This window comes from Ambystoma mexicanum, chromosome 1p, assembly GCF_040938575.1.
Source record: "Ambystoma mexicanum isolate Mex_15411 chromosome 1p, UKY_AmexF1_1, whole genome shotgun sequence".
Taxonomy (NCBI): domain Eukaryota; kingdom Metazoa; phylum Chordata; class Amphibia; order Caudata; family Ambystomatidae; genus Ambystoma; species Ambystoma mexicanum.
Genome location: NC_090921.1, coordinates 974,406,013 through 974,423,380, shown reverse-complemented (window position 1 = coordinate 974,423,380; position 17,368 = coordinate 974,406,013). Strand labels below are relative to the sequence as shown.

The 17,368-nt window shown below is 49.1% G+C and overlaps 1 protein-coding gene across 2 annotated transcripts in view; it reads right to left on the bottom strand.

Moving 5' to 3' along the window:
• LOC138582601 (septin-7-like) overlaps window positions 1–17,368 on the bottom strand; it is a 403,409-nt gene that overhangs the window by 279,705 nt on the left and 106,336 nt on the right. For both annotated transcript variants that reach the window (XM_069654032.1, XM_069654023.1), the window contains one exon: window positions 13,352–13,458. In XM_069654032.1, the coding sequence (XP_069510133.1) occupies window positions 13,352–13,458 (107 nt within the window). The remainder of the gene's footprint in view (window positions 1–13,351; window positions 13,459–17,368) is intronic.

The following is a 17,368-nucleotide window of genomic DNA, read 5'->3' as shown; positions in this document are numbered from 1 at the left end:
GGTGGAGCTTCGAGGGATGAGTTTTATTGGCTGGTGGCAGTATAACTCAATGGACACTGATCAGCTAAAACAATTGCTTGTCGTCTCTATAGCCCAAGTCTAAACGGCTTTCATTTTTAACAACTATTCCCAGCCTTACGACAGGAAATATTCATGAGCATGTGAATCCATGCAAGAACCCACTGCCGGAGAAACAAAATACAAATTCATAATATATAACAATTTCATTTGTGACTAAATAACCCAAAGAAAAAATCCAACAAATACAACTAAAATAAAAACAGTTATAAAAAGGAACAAAAATATAATTAAATGAAACTTTGCATAGCTCCTTCATGGTGAGAAGCCATGTTCCGGTTACCACCTCAAAAACCTTGGATTCATTGGAAACCAACTCATTAAGCCAAACATATTTGGAGTTACCGTTGGGGAAAGCTAAATATGCCTGCAAAAACCATGGCTTTGGGCAGGGACATTTGTTTGCCATGGGAATATGAGACGATTGCTGTGCTTTCATGACAACTGGATACTCCTTCCAAATTAAATACAAAATGGGGCAAATATGTACTACAAACATCGTAAAATAAATCTAACAATGTACTGTCTGAGGAAGACCAAGAACAGGATTAAGTTGGACCCTTAAACAACTCAGACTTCCAAGTGGATTATGTATAGACATTTTAATTGAAAACTTAAATAGAACCTGCAAGTTTCACTCCACTAAAGGAAACACATTTTTAAACATAGTATGTGCGCTGTATATTATATGCACCTTAGACATTGACATGAGGCAGCTTGCCTGCTCTCGTGTAGCTATTCCTAACATTGGTATTTGCATTAGTGTCAATCTGACTCTCCTCAGAGTGAGATCTCCCAAGGGGTCCTCATAAGTTTCAAAAGAAAGCAGATGCATAATAAATTGCCTAGTTAAGAGTCACAAAGAACAAAACATATTTCAGAACTCAACATAGGCACTAGCTAGTGATATCTGACTTGTTTCAAGTAAGAAAGGGTGTGCTGTGTTCGTTTGAAGAAATGAGGTGGTAAGTGACTCACTGTCTGGCTAGTAGCTTCCAACTTTACAATGTTATCCAGGCGTTTTTGTTCTAAAAATGCTAATTTCTCCTTTCTGCAATACCCTCACAAAAACACCCAGCGATTGCCCAGGGTATAAGTTAACATGATGGCATCAGACTGGAAAATACGGCAAGAAAAAAGAAAAACTGCCAAGATGGAACAAGTTACTTACCTGCAACATGTTCTCCAGCATGGGTCTTGCATGGATGCACATGATCAACATTCCCCATCAGGCTGGGAATCCTTGGTAAAAGAAAAAACCTGTTACACTTTAGCTTGAAAACTATTTCTCCTCTAAATCAATGACTGTTCTTTGGGTCATACTGCCCCCGTCCAATGACAGCCCTCTCCCTAAACTCCACCCCTGGAGGCCATCTTCAGATATGGTAGGACGTTAAGTGGCAGTATGAACTAAGAAGAGCCACAGAGGGCAAGGTGGAAGGGTACGCATGCACGTCCATGCCAGACCCATGCTGCTGGAGAACAGGAGTTACAGATAAATAACTTGTTCCTTCTACAGCATGGGAACTGGCATGGATTTACATGCTCATGAATATAGATTACACAGCAGTACACAGACACAAGGTAGCAAGGCTCAACAGGAGTAAAAATATTGAACCCTGGAACAGAATCGCCTCAAATGAACAGGTCGCATAGCACCGCTTGGCCAACACTGGCACTACTCCCTGGAATCCCTGTCGACGCAGTAGAACCTCATGAAGGTGTGCGTCGACCTCCATGTAGCAGCCCTGCAGATGTTGAGCAGGGGCCCACCAGAGAGAGTTGCTCTGATGGCTCTGGTGGAATGGGCTCTCAGCCGGCCTGGAAGGGGTCTGTTAGCCAGCAATTGACAGTGCACGATGCAGCCGGACAGCCATCTGGAGATGGAAGCCTTCGACAAGGCCTTCCAAAGATTTATAGGTCCAAAATTGACGAACAATTGACAAGTCTTCCAAAACCCCTTTGTGCCTGCCACGTAAAACTTCAAGGCACGAGCAACTTACAGCGAATGCAAGGACCTCTGCGCTGGCGACGACAGATTTTGGAAGAAGACAGGCAACACCAAAGGCTCGTTGAGGTGGAACTCAGACAGCACCTTCGGCATAAAAGGTGGGGTGCGTCCACAGTACCACCCTTGTAGCGTGGAAGTACCGCTGCTTGCAAGACAGGGCATGAATCTCCGACTCGCCTGGCCAAGGCGATCGCCACAAAGAAAGCAGTCTTTCATGAGAAAAACTTGAGCGGGGCTGGATGCATCGGCTCAAAGGGAGCCCCCATGAGTTTAGTCGCAACCACATTGAGTTCCCAAGCTGGGGCAGGCGCCTTCACCAACAGAAAAGTCCTGAAGAATCCTTTGAGGAACTCCTTGACGAGTCAGCGCGACCGAAGGGAAGGCCTACCCAGGGTGTCCTGTTGTAACTGGATATGCCAGCCAGGTGCACCCTGATAGAGGCGTGATCCAGTACAGCCGTGGCCAAGGAAAGCAGGTATGGTAGGAGCTGCGAGCTGCCACAAGCAGGAGGGGTAATCTTCGGAGCCCGGCACCACACGGGAGAAACGCTTCCACTTATGGCCGTACCACCTCAACAATGAAGAGGCCCTGGTCTTGACCAGGATGGCCTTACACTCCGCAGTTAAAGAATAATGTCCACATTTTAGGGCTGCAGAAGCCCGGCCCGGAGGTTCAGCGACGCTGTGTTGTGGTGCAGAATTGCCCCTCCCCTCTCTGGAGTGAAGATCGGGAAGTAGTGGCAGCCTGATGGACACAGCCATGACAGACATAGCAGGTCTGGATACCAGATTTGTCGTGGCCACGCCGGAGCGACGAGTATCATCCTTCAGTGACACAGAGTGTTGATCACTCATAGCAGGAGTGGGCACGGAGGAATAGCGTATAGGAAAAGTACCTCCCATGTGAACGAGAACACACCGCGCCCCCCCACCCCCATGCTCCGCGGCTGCAGGAACCTGCTGGCCAACTTCTTTTCACGACAGTGACAAATTCAAAGTATCAGATCGATCGGGGGTTAGACCCCGTTCGTGGAATAGAAGATCCACTTGTCCTGGCAAAGTTCCCACTTGTGCCAAGAACGTAGCTCCCTGCTGAGCGAGTCTGCGATGTTCTTGGTGCCTGCCAGGTGAAAAGGACGAGTAACATGTTCCGACAAATGGCCCAGTCCCACAGATCCTGGGCCTCCCTGGAGAGAGCCGGAGAGCGCGACCTGCCCACTTCCGGATGTCTAACATGGTGGTGTTGTCCATGAAGATCCTCACCACCTTGCCACCTCAGCGACGGCAGGAAGGACTTGAGGGGCCAGAAGACAGCCTGAAACTCCAGGGCATTGATGTGAAGTGTCTTTTCTTCTGGCAGCCAGAGGCCTCTGGCGTGCAACTGTCCGGTGTGAGCTCCACAACCTTCCAGAGACGCATCCGTGGTGACTTTCTCCTGGTAAGGAGGAACTTGGAATGGAGCCCCTTGCATGAGATGAGAGTGCATGCCCCACCACTGTATTGCTCGTCGAAACTCCTCATTGAGGGTGATTTTGTCCGTCCAGGATCCAGGGACTTGCAGCCACCTCGCATTCAGAGGCCTCATCCGTAGTCTGCAAAGGAGCACAAGGTTGATGCAGTAGGACATCATGCCCAACAGCAACTTGAGGGCTCGCACAGTAGCCGACCGCACCAACGACGGGCACTGCACCTTCCCTAGGGATGGCTATCACCATCTCTTCTGAGGGAGACGCCAGACAAGTTACTGTGTTGAGTCGGGCTCCCAGAAACTGAGCATTCTGCGATGGCTCCAAGCAAGACTTCTGATAATTTAAGGAGAAGCACAGATCCGTCAGCAGATGCACGGTCCTCGCCGTGTGCTGGCTCGCTACAGCGTGGGAGTGGGACCGGACGAGCCAATCGAGGTAAGGGTAGACGTGGATGTCTTTGAGACGAAGATGCAGCGCCACCTGAGCCAAGCACTTTGTAAAGACCCTTGGGCCCGATTTCAAGCCAAAGGGGAGCGCCTTGAATTGATTATGTCGCCTAGTGCTTCCAGGGGATGTGGAAGTAGGCATCCTCCAGATCCAGACGCCAGGAAGTCGCCTTCATCCAGTTGGCAGAGCACATGCTGCTGACCATCCTGAATTTCTGGGACTTAAAGTAGTTGAGGCATCTTGGGTCCAGGATCGGCCTCCACCCTCCTGACTTTATGGACCAGAAAGAGTATCAAGTACACTCTGGAGGCCGTCCCCCAGCGCCTCCGGGGCTCCATCGCCCATGTCAACATGGTATGAACCTCCTGCAGCAGCTGCGCCACATGCTGTTCTTGTCGAGCCACCGGGGGAATACGAGGACACCTGCATTGGAGCTCCAAGGTCTGTCCCTGATCGAGAGGATCCAGCACCCATCCGTCGGTGGTGATGGTCTTCCACGCGCTGATGAACCTCGTCAGCCAGCCTCCCACTGGGGTGCATCCACGGCCGGTTCAAGCATGTTGGGGTCAGAGCTCTGCCATGCAGTCGGTGCCAACACTGTCCTCAGCTGTTGTATGCCTGTGAGCGATCTCTGTAGGCCACTTAAGTCGTGGAGCCGGAAGGCTGCCGATAAGGGGCGGTATATCCCTTGGAGGACTGCCAGGCTTTCCTCTCGAGGAACGAAAGGACGACGACAGACGTTGCTGCAGGGTGCCCAGTAAACGTTCTGTGTCTGTATTGATAATTTGCAGGCTCGTCGACCGTCTTGCCAAATAGGTTCACTCCATCAAATGGCATGTCCAACACTTTGGACGGAAAGTCTGGTCTGAAGTTGGTAGCTTTCAGTCATCCATGCCGACCAAGAGACACACTGTTGCCCATTTGACGACACCTGGTGTCCACGATGTCCACCGCCACTGTGATGGTGTGGGCCGAGGCCACTCCCCCCACCCCCTCCCCCATCCTCCTGGAACAGCGCCAGAGCTTCTACCTTCTGGTCTTCAGGTAACAAGTCCAAAACAGGGCCCAGTTTATATCATAGTTCCTGATCGTATCGGGACAAAATGGCCAGGGCATTAGCAGCCTTAATGGTACTGGCAGCAGTATAGATCATCCTTTTCCCGTAGCGTCCAGCTTCTTCCCCTCCTGGTGCAGATAGTTCGCGGCTGAGACCAGAGTCAGGTGAAGGCTGGGCCCTCAGGAATTTGGGAGCGGAACTCTGCATTTCTTCTCAAGCCTGTCCCGCTTCGGTGGATCAGGGCTCGGATCCTTCATCAGAGACAGGCCCTCATCCCAAGATATCTTCCAGTAAGGGGAAGGACATGATGGTGTTCCGTCTGGACTCACAACATTGTCGTCTCAGACACCAGTTGGAAAAGTGCTGAGGCCCTGGACATCATCGCGTGGATGGAGCCGACCTCATCTGGCAGAGAGGTCCTGTGCGGTTCATCCGCGGTAACTGGGTCCCAGTAAGAAAGTACAAAGTCAACTGCTTTGTCGGTGTCCGTTGCCGCCGTATCCATGCCCATGTCTGTCAGTGTGTGTGGCAGGATCGCCAGTCAGGGTGAAGACCCGAGGTGGAGGCGGTGGTGTCTGTTGACACCTTGGACCAGCAGGGTCCTTTGACCTGCACTTGTGCCGGTAAGGCCTTCCAAGAAGCAACCCTGGGGGACTCCTAGACAAAGCAGGACCTGGTGTGGGCAGCAGTCTGTTCGATTTCTGTGCAGCGTGATCAGAATGTCCAAAAACATGTCCCTGGGGTAAGGCGTGGAAGGAATGTGAGGTGGAGGCTCCAGACTGGTGCGCCTCTTCTGGAGCGGTGGAGGACCGTGCTCGCCTCGTGGTGACCCACCTACAGACATGGGTCCCCGACACCCCCCTTTGTGGTCTGAATAATAGTCTTCAGGCAGACTGTCGTCACCCTCATTGGAGCTCTGATAAATCTTTACCGGTCTGACCGGAGCAGTCCATGGTTCCGTACCCGTCTTAGGGTCCGTAGGAGTTTTACCCTTTCCCTCTCTTGAGACTTCTGGGTAGGAACGGCTGCTATTCCCCATTGCAGGGGTGTTTGCAAGAGCTGTAGCAACTGCTTCATGCTGTGGCGGTAGGGATGCCCGTCGGGCGGCCATCCCTGTGATTGGACACCACCTTCATGGTCAGTCCCTCTTTTGACGAGGTAGTAGTGGTTGTCGATGGGGTGGTAGCAGGATCCTTAGTCGATGTGGTCGTGACCGTTGTTGACCAACTTGTTTTGGTCGGTTGAGCTGCTGATGCCGTCACTGAGGGGGATGGGAAGGGTGGGGGTTCTCAGCGAATGGCCACCTTTGGATCTCTCCTTCATTGCCTTGTCCGCCGATGTTAAGCAGAGTTTTGAAGGCGTGAAGGACTTTCTCTTAGAGGGTGCACCCCTCACTGGTAGGCTTGCCGTAGAAGAACAAGTTACTTACCAACTGGTAACGTTCTTTCGATTGGATGTTCCTCCAACGTATTCCTCATCTTATATGTATTCCATCCAGCTTTGCTGCTCTTCGGAAAGAAAATTTGGCAGAGGGCGCTGTGCGTCGATGTCGTCGAGTCGATGGTCCCTCGAAGGCCTCCGTCGAGGGTGACGTCATCGGGTGTATAAGTAGCACACGCGGCGCCCGTTGGCCTCAGTTCTGTTTTTCCACTTTTTATCTTTGATCTTGTACTGTGTAGATTGTGCCGGCAGACAGGTATGAGCCTTGCGAGATTTGAGATGGCAATAACCCGGAAAAATCTACAGAGGGGTAGGCTGGGAGGGCGATGAGGAATACGTTGGAGGAACATCCAATCGAAAGAACCGTTACCAGTTGGTAAGTAACTTGTTCTTCGAGTGGATTGTGTCCTCCAACGTATTCCTCATCTTAGATAGACTCCCAAAGCAGTATGGGCAATTCCTCTGGAGGAGGGGGTAGATTTTTCGATACCCTTAGATGGCTGAGTATAGTACTGCTTTTCCAAAAGTTAGCTGCCTAGACTGGGAAGCATCCAGGTTATAGAATTTTGAGAAGGTGTGTAGTGAAGACCAAGTTGCTGCTTCGCAAATGGATTTTATTGGAACACTCTTTGAAGGGCCGTGGAGGAGGCGATGCCTCTGGTGGAATGAGCCCTTAACCCTTCCGGAGGGTCTTTTTGAGATAGTCTGTAGCATTCTGAAATGCAAAGCACAATCTAGCATGAAATTGTCTGTTTTGTCACCGATTGACCCAGTTTCCTTCCTGTGTAACCTATAAACAGCTGGTTGTCCACTCTAAGTCTGGAAAGTCTAGAGATGTAAAAGCTTAAAGCTCTTTTCGGAGCCAACCTGTGTAATCTTTCCTCCTCCTTCGAAGGATGGGGTGGAGGATAGAATGCGGGTAAGAATTTTCTGACTTAAATGAAAATCCGATATTACTCGGTAAAAATGATGGTTTTACCCTCAACACAACTCTGTCCTTATGGAACACAGTATAGGGTGGGCCAGAAGACAGTGCCTGCAATTCGCTCACTCTTCTTGCTGATGTTAGAGCAACCAAGAACTCCGTTTTCCACGTTAGTAATCTTAATGGACACGTGTGCATAGGCTCAAAAGGAGCACACATTAAGAATTTTAGGACTAAATTTAGATCCATTTCAAGTACCGATCTGGGGTGAGGAGGAAACACATTACTAAGTCCTTTTAAGAATTGTATTATCAAAGAAATTTTGAAGTAGGAGCATTCTTCCGATGAGCGCTTGAAAATGGAAAGTGCTGCAAGGTAACCTTTTATTGTTCCGATATTCAGACCTCTACGTGCTAGGGTCAGAAGGAAAGATAATACTTCCGGAATAGAACATAGAAAAGGATCGACATTCTTTTCTCTGCACCAGTTGCAAAACATTTTCCAACGGCAACGGTATAGAGACTTAGTTGCTGGCCTTCTTGCCGAAAGCAACACCTCCATAACATCTGGAAGGTTCCAATCCCTGTATCTCAGCCTTTCAGATACCAAGAATGAAGGTTGAGCGTTTTGACCTCTGGATGGAGAACCTGACCCTCCATCTGAGAGAGAAGGTTCTCTCTGAGGAAGACCTACTGGAGGACAGATGGACATGTCTAGAATGTCCGGGTACCACGTTCTCCTGGCCCAATCCGGGGCAATTAGGATCATGCGGCTCCGAAACCTTCTCAGCCTCCTGATGACCTGAGGAATGACGGGAATCGAAGGGAACGCGTACAATAGTGGGAAATTCCACTCCGCCACGAACGCGTCTCCCAGGGCTCCTCTCGGGGGAAATTCCCTTGAGCAATACCTTTCGCATTTTCGGTTGCAAACAGGTCTCCTTTAGGGGTTCCCCAAAGGGCGAAGATCTCTTGAATGACTTCCTGAGCCAGTTCCCATTCGTGGGATACCGTGCTCTGCCTGCTCAGAGCATCTGCCATCATATTCTCTTCCCCGGGTAGATGAACTGCCGTTAAAGAGATTCCTTCCTGAATCGCCCAATAGCAGAGCTGCATTGTCTCTCTGCACAGGGGTAGTGACCCCACACCTCTTTTGTTTAGGTAGTGCATGGCCACTGTGTTGTCCGTCATTATCAGGACATTCTTTCCCCTGACAGATGGCAGGAAGGCCTTCAGCGCTAGTCCGATTGCCCTCAGCTCTAAAAAGGTTGATATGTAGTTTGGACTCCGATTGAGACCAACGACCGTTGATTGTCAAATCGTTGGCATGAGCTCCCCACCCCAGGAGTGAGGCGTCCGTCACTACTGTGATCTCCGGCCATGGTTGCCAAAAAGGTTCTCCTTTTAGGATGTTCTCTGTACAGGTCCACCATAGAAGGTCTTGTCTGACCTTGTTCGGAATCTGAAGAACATCCGTCATTTGACCCGAGAACTGGGACCACTGAGTCTTTAGGGCCCATTGAAGGGATCTCATCCTCAAGCGTGCCTCTGGCACCAGAAAGATGCAGGATGCCATAAGGCCGAGCAACCTTAAAAAGTCGTAAGCCTGGAGATTTTGGAATTTGGAAACCATCTGAAGAATGTCTTGAGCCCTCGACTTGGGAGGCAAGCTCTTTACCAAGGATGTGTCTAATACAGCTCCTATGTACTGAAGCTGCTGGGAAGGTGTCATCTGTGACTTCTTGAAATTGAGGGAGAAGCCCAGTTTGTGGAGGAAGTGGCAGGTGACTTTCAGATGATCCAGTGCTTGCTCGGCAGAACGCGCTCTGATCAACCAATCGTCAAGGTAGGGGTAGACATGAATCCCCCTCTCCTGAGGTGCGCTGCCACTACTACCATTAACTTGGTGAAGACCCTCGGGTGGAGGTCAACCCGAAAGGCAGGACTCGAAACTGATAATGTGAGTCGCCAACTACGAACCTCAGGTATTTTCTGTGTTTGAGATGATTTGGCACATGAAAACAAGCATTCTGGAGGTCCAATGACACCAACCAGTCCTGAAGTTGAAGGGCCTGAAGGATCTGAGAAAGGGTAACCATCTTGAACTTGTCCTTTCTGAGGAACTTGTTCAAGTTTCTTAAGTTCAAGATGGGTCTCAGTCCTCCTTCCTTTTTGGGGATCAAAGAATACGGGGAGTAGTACCATCCCTTGTTCCTCTCCGCTGCAGGTACTGGTTCTATAGCACCTTTCTCCAGCAGGGTTAAAACTTCCTGCTGTAGGAGCGGGTTTGAAGACTTCAACGGGTGTCTCCCTGGTGGATTGCTTTGAGGTTGCGTTAGAAAAGGGAGGCAGTAACCTTGGGCTATTATTTCTAGAGCCCAAACATCTGAAGTAATAGCTCGACATTCTTGCAGATGCTGTGACAGCCTGCCCCCTACAGGTGTTTTGTGATGCAAGTCCTCAAAGCGGTTTTGTGGCGGATGTTGCAGCCGCTGATGGCAGAGAGGCTGCAGCTGGAGCTGGTTTAGCACGTTTTCCTCGTCCACCACGAGTGGCCATTTTATGGCCCCTTTGACTGGCCATTCCTCTCACCTTTCCATACGAAGTGTAGGATCCCTCCATGACTGTCCTTGCGCACGAAAAGGCTGAGGTTGCCTAATAGCAGCTCCTAAAGATTTGGCAGCTGCTTTTGAGGTCTGCAACCTCTCAAGGCTCTCGTTAGCCTTGTTGCCAAAAAGGTGAGACCCGTCAAAAGGCATGTTCAGAAGGCGGTTCTGTACGTCCGGTGCGAAACCAGACTTCCGTAACCACGCAAATCTGTGCAATACCGTGCTAGTGCCCATGGACCTGCTTACACTATCTGCAGTGTCCAATCCAGATTGAAGGGATTCCTGTATGGCTTCCTTTCCATCTCCAACGATGGCTAGGAACCCTTCCCTTTCTTCCCCTTCTGGTATGTGCTCCGCCGCCATTGCAATGCACTCCCAAAGAGTACGAAAATTTTGCCAAGGCACATGAGGAGTTGGCAGATTTTAATTCCATGCTCCCAGCTGAGGGATTTATTTACCGGAGGAATAGAATCCGGAGTTTCCCAATTCTTGGCCACCCTAATTTGCAGGGCTACATGAAAGGGTAGTACTGGGTCTTCGGTGGGACCATGGTCCAATATATTTGTTAAATCATCCTGGATGAATTGGACTGATGGTTTAGCCCATCCTAAGTAATCTACTACCTTTGTCATTAATTGACGGTATGATGGACTGGCGTGCTCTCCTGGTTCTGGTCTGCCAAAGTTGTTTTCAGGAGATCTGTCAATGCCACTTGCATTGTATAATGATTCCACCAAGTCCCTCATTCTGCTTTCTTCTGAAATCAAGCATTCTGGGACATTTGGGGTGCCATATTCCAGCCCAAAAGGTACATTCTCCTCATCAGATCTCTCCTGTTCTTCAAAAATTGAGGTCAGGGATTTGAAAAACTCAAAGCTTGAAAACCTTCTCTGGGCGAGGAGGAGGAAGAGGTCTAGTACCTGGCTCTGAGGACAATACAGGTTTTGTAACCTTATCCTTCTCTTTTTCTGGCTTCCCTGGCTTGGGTGGAGCCTTTGGCGCCGAGGGTTTCGGCATCGACGTCGATAACGGCGTCGATGACAACGTGGTCGTTGACAGGGTCTGCATCGAGGGCATCGAGGCGACCTTCGAAGATTTTCCCTTCGAGGTATGATGGGTCTCGGACGGCATCGATGACCTTGAGCGGTCGACTCGACTCGAGCGTTTTTCCACTCGGCGTCCTAGAAGGTTCCATATCCTTCCTTTTTCGATCACCCGGGCTCGAGGGTGTGCGAGTGTCGGAGCGATGACGCTCACGGCCGGCTTCCGAAGAAGGCGCGGACCGAGGCTTCGCTTTTTCAAACACCTCCATCATTATGACCCTGAATGCTTCCCACTCTTCGGTAGATGAATGTTTCGTGGGGAATTTCATCTTTTTTGGAGACTCGTCTGACGAGGTGGAGGGAGACCTGTGGCGTCGTTTCTTCGATCTTTTTGACGAAGACGACGAGCGATGGGAATCGCTACAGGACCTCGATCGAGAACTTTTGTGTCTGGGAGAATTCTCCTCACGGGATCTCGACTCGACGCTAGAGGTTTTTCGATTGGTTTTTCAAACTACCTGTCGCTTTCCTCTCCTATCTCCCAAGGCCTTCCCCGTCATCGCCTGACACTTCGTACAGGCCTCCATGTCGTGGCTTTCTCCGAAGCACCACAAACACTCTCGATGCGGGTCCGTGATCAACATTTTTGACCCACACGATTTGCACTTTTTGAATCCTGATTTCGGGGTCGTGGTCGGCGTCGATGACGAGGACATTTCGTTATTATATATCTTCTCACAGAACTCGAGGCGCGCCGAATGTCCGAAGCGGAAAAACGGAACTGAGGCGCCGCGCGTGCTTCTTATACACCCGATGACGTCGCCCTCGACGGAGGCCTTCGAGGGACCATCGACTCGACGACATCGACGCACGGCGCCCTCTGCCAAAAATTTTTTTTCCGAAGAGCAGCAAAGCTGGATGGAATACATCTAAAATGAGGAATGCGTTGGAGGACACAATCCACTCGAAGTGGTTGGTGACAGCGACACTGTCCTTCCCCCCCCCCCCCAGCTGGGACCCGCAGCAGCGGAAAACCCAGTCGGATCAATGAAGTGCAGCCTTGCCTTCTTTCGGACCCCAAGGGCGGGGCATCCTGAAAGGATCTCAACCTTTTTTCTGAGGGAGTGAGTTTGTGGGAACGGCCCGTCCTAGGGGACATCATGACCATGCCTGGAAGCAGAGTCAGAGGCCTTGCCCGATTTGAGCCAAGCTGCCAGCCTGCTGTAGCATTCCTTCTTTATCTTTCTCAAAAATCTACTGCAGACCTTCCATCCCTCCTTTGATCCGGATGCAGGCAATACAGACATATATGGTGTCGATCTTTGATGTACACGTCCATCAATCCACATTTCGCACAGTGTTTGAAGCGGCATATCTTCTCTTCATTCATGGTGGAGAGGCATGAAGTTGGCCTGGGCCTTCTCGAACCTCGATGAAAGATCTGCGATGTAGTGTGATCTTTGCCGACAGCAGGTCTGCGCTGCCGGTAGTCGACCTCCAGTCGAACAATTGGGCAAAAATTGGTCCAAAAAAAGTAACTAAATTTGCCGAAAACTTGAAATATGAAAAAATAGCTTGGAGAGCACCGAGAGGACTCCCAACACTAAAGTTTGCAGTAAAAATCTGAAGATGGCCTCCAGGGGTGGAGCTTAGGGAGAGGACTGTCATTGGACAGGGGCAGTATAACCCTTAGGACAGTGTTTGGTTTAGAGGAGAAATGCGGTTTTCAAACTAAAGTGAAAACTTTTTTAACTGAGGATTCCCATCCTGACGGGGAATATTCATGACCATGTGACTCCATGCCAGACTCCATGCTGGAGAAACATTAAGACGTGGAGTAGAGAAACACCAATTGTGGGGAACTTGTTTCAGGGATGTCACCTCACTGTAAGAAAGTATGTTTTACAGCACAAATAAACGGGTTGAAAAAGTGGGTGACAGACAAGGGGATAGAGAGACATGATAGTCAAAGAGAAACATTGCCTGGAAAGAGAAATGGGCCAAAGGGCAAATGGGAGAGTGGTTGGAAGAAGAAAGGTATCTGGCCGGGGTGGTAAGGAGAAGGTGAAGAGCAGGAAGAGTGGAGAAGGAGTGCTGTGGTAGGACCGGCAAAGGGGCAAGGGTGGAAAAGAGAAAGAGGGCTAGAAATCCATAAAGTGTGCGCAAATTAGGAGAACAGGGTCAAAACACTGAGTGATAGGCATGTGGCAAGGAGACTTTAGGAAAGACCTTACAGATGGAAGAAACTGACATCGAGACTGGGGATATCCTCACCTGCACAGTCTTCTTAATACGGTGTGAGGGTCCAGGATACTCCTTTGAATAAAGGTCTGTTAGGAACAGGGAGTTAATCAGTGTAGATTTTCCAAGACCAGACTCGCCTGAAGGGAAAAAAAAAAAAAAGAGTTACAGGAAACATTAGAACTATTAAAATGCCCTGAGATTAATGACCAAGTTGCACCCTGAATAAGGTTGACGCACAACAGAAGCTCAAATGCAGAACGGTCAATTCCCTTGCCTGCAGGCTCCACATCCACACTGAAAATAAATGGTGGATATTTCAAAGCTATCCATCACTTTTTGAGGTTTACTAGTCTGCCTACGTTTGAAGAACTGGGCTCCTTTCTCTGTTACTAGGGAACTTGAGCCCCTGCCCCTCCCGCCCCCCCAAATATTGGCTGGGTTTGCTTGTTCTCCTGTACAGAAAGAGTGGCCTAGATGTCTGCTCTAAATGAGCCCAGGACTAAGACCGATTTGCATACGATTAATCTTCTGTAGAAACACAGGTAAGCCAAAATTATATTCATATTATATATACACATAAAGAGAAGCTTCTACAACAAATTCCCATGGTTTCAATAATGCAAAAACTTGCCAGCAACATTTTTCAATTTGACCACACTAGGATTTCCCACTAAACATTCCTAATACATCCAACAAAAGGGCAATGCAGCACTCCGCATCCAATCAAAGAGTGCTTAAACTTGCATTTGCGTCACAACTTTCTACATCCTAAGTAAGAGACAGACATCAAAAACATAGGCTCAATAAATTAAATGCCCATACTCGGTCACTAAAATGTGGGAATGTCCAAGATTTTACACACAAGATTAATCTAATAAATAGTGCAACAGTAATTAGTTACTCACTGTAGTGACTAGATAGACACTCTCATAGTGTCTCATAGTCCCCTTTCCTCCATCCATGTGGGCATCCCCAAAAATGGGAACGGTACGGGAACCTTTGGCAGCTTCCCCTCTAAAATGTAGTATAATGCGCAGGGGCACAGACTCTGGCGTGGACTGACCCGCCAAGGCCCCGCCCTCCGGCACGTCACCTCAGTCCCCTTTGAACCCATCGGACGCTTAGATACCTGGTTACTCAAACATATTAGCCCTTCTCATACTAGCGGGGGGGAAGGTGGATGGGACGTATTGAGGAAAGGGGACTATGCACTAGGAGTAGGGGTGTACCAAACTTTGGCTTCGAGTAAGTATTCGGACGAATTCCGGCTGAAAAAAAGCTATTCGGCTCTTGCCGAATACTTTGACATTCTCATTTGAATACAATGCAACATGAACTCAGAAAAACAAATATAGACTTCAGTTTGCAAAACTGAATAGAATTAGACCAGACAAATTGCTATCACACAGCTGAACAATATCTTATATTGTAATCTGCTCTTTAGGGCATGTTTTGTTACAGATTCTTAGACATCTTTTATAGTTAGCCAGCAACAATACAGGAAAATATTATCTTTTGGCGAATGTTTATATGCAATGTGCACTTTTTTCAGATGGAAAAGACAAACTGAAAGAAATGTGCATAGATACTTTCAGTTCCTGTCATGTCACGCCCCATTGCATTCGTCATAGTCCCCCCTTTTCTTTTTTTGAGGACTTGAGTCCTGAGTTTAACATTATCTGATATTTTATCAGGAATGATAAGTTGTATATGTTTGTGTATTGGCGAGAAGGAGTGACTAGAATAAGTGAAAAGTGAGCAGCATTTGTTTGGGTGGGGTGAATAGTTCAGGCATTTCAGATTTCCTCTTGACTTGTGTCCTGCATGAGCCGACATGAACCATTTTATACATTTGTATGTGAGCTGCAAAGAAGTTTCAAAACGCGACCACTTCAACTTTGCAACTGGATAGAGAATGCAATGCATCTGATTCACAAAGGCAGTCCTTTTGCATTTGTGAAGCCTCCTACTTTAACTAGCACTAAATATGCAACAATCTTCTGTACATTTGGTCCCTTCATTTTGGTTAAATCTGCTTTATTTCTGGCTTTTATACTTTAAATAAAGATGCAACATTAATTACAACGAAGAGAAATAAAGTATAGAGTGCATTTAAAATGTTGCTTTGTTTTTTTTTTTTTAATGTGTGTTTGTTGAAGTTTGGAACATGATTTATTAAATAAAGCAACTATTCGACTTTGGCCGAATACTAAATATGCTATTCGGTACAGCCCTAACTCGGAGTACTCTAGTCACTACGGTGGGTAACTTTACTCATACGTCAAGTCGCCTTTCCTCCATCCTTGTGGGTGATTCCACTGAACAAGAAACAGAGTGGAACTGTCATAACCTGCCTCAGATCTAGGAAGAAGCAAAAAGGTTCTTCAGAACCGCCTGACCAAACCCTGGCTCGCACCTGGTGCGGGTGTCCACTGAGTAGTACTAACAGAAGGCAGACGGAGTGGCCCACATAGCCTTGGCTCTGACTGCATGAATCTCCTCAGGAACAGGTCTGCCCAAGCTGTCTACGCCTCCGAAATGGCCTGAACCATCCAATGGGCAATGAAAACTTTGGAATCCTGAGGGCTGGGGAGGATCCCCCAAAAGTCACGAACAATGCCTGACTTCCTGAAGGATTTCATTCGAGAGAGAGATAAAACTTGAGGACCCTCTTGAGGTTCAAGAAATGCAGGGTCCTCTCTGCCTCCGACTGCGGGGTCAGGGAGAACACCGGCAGTAAGATCTCTTGATTGAGATGAAATGGAGAGATCAACTTGGGCAAGAAGTTTGGGTGAGTGCGCAAGATGACCTTGTCGTGAAACGTGAAAGGCTTGCACGAGGATAACGCCTGCAGTTCACGAACCCTGCGCGCAGAGGTGAGAGCTACCAGTAAAACTGTCTTTAGTGTCACCAAGAGGATGTCCAGAGGCGATTGGCTCGAAAAAGGCTTGCACTGCAAAGCTGCAAGAACCACACTGAGGTCCCAAACCGGGTGCAGCCAAAGCACCGGCAGAAAAACCCTAGACAGCCCCTTAAGGTGGGCCTTAACCAATGGGTTGCCGGCAGAACATGCTCAGGGGAATTCTTCTAAGCCCCAATGGCCATCAAATAAGTGTGGCAAGTATCCACCTGAACTCCAGAATGAGCCAGGTGTGCTGAAATAGCATAAAGCCAGTACGTCATCCAGAGGACAGGTGACAGGGTCCAGACCCTTGTCCCGAGCCCAATGGCAAAACCTAGTCCATTTACTTTACTACAGGGAACGAGTTGAGGGCCTGGTGAATGATGTCCCAGTTGTCATCCGAAAATTGAGCATGTTCAAGCCTAAGCTGGCCAGGAACTAGGCTGCCAGCGCCAGCTTGGCCAGGTCCGGATGCTCCACTGCCCTGCCCTGCTACATCAGGAATCCCCTGTTGGAGATCAGACGGTGGACGGGAACCTGGGAGCACAACTGCAGCATATCCGAAAACCAGGGTCTCAAAGTACAGTGGGGGGCAATCAGGATGAGGCTGCAACCCACCGAAGCCCGAATTTGGCAAAGGGTCCGTTGGAGCAGAGGGGTTGGCCGGAACACATAATATCTGCGGCCGTGCAAACAGATCTAGAAGGCATCTCCTATAGGGCCCTGTCCTGCCCATGAAGCAAACTGGGGGCACTTGGAATTCAGAGGGAATGCGAACAAATCCAAGTCCGCGAACCCCCTCCCCCTCTACGCTGGAACAGGTGCAACAAGGAGTCGGTGTGCAACTTCCACGCAGAGTTAAACCCCAAGCGGCTAAGCTGGTCCACTTCGCTGTCCCCAGGGAGGTGGCTTGCTGAAATCCAAACTCCCTCCGTTGGGGCCCATTCCCAGATCAATACCACCTCCATGCAGAAGGGGGCCGGAGGTGCCACCCTGCTTGCTCAGGTAAAGCATTGTAGTAGAATTGTCCAACCTGACCAGAACAGACCTGTCCCCAATGAGGGGCAAAAACACCTCGAGGGCCAGGTCCACTGTGCTGAGCTCGAGCGAGCAGATTGATTGCAGGAAGGATTCCGTCCTGGACC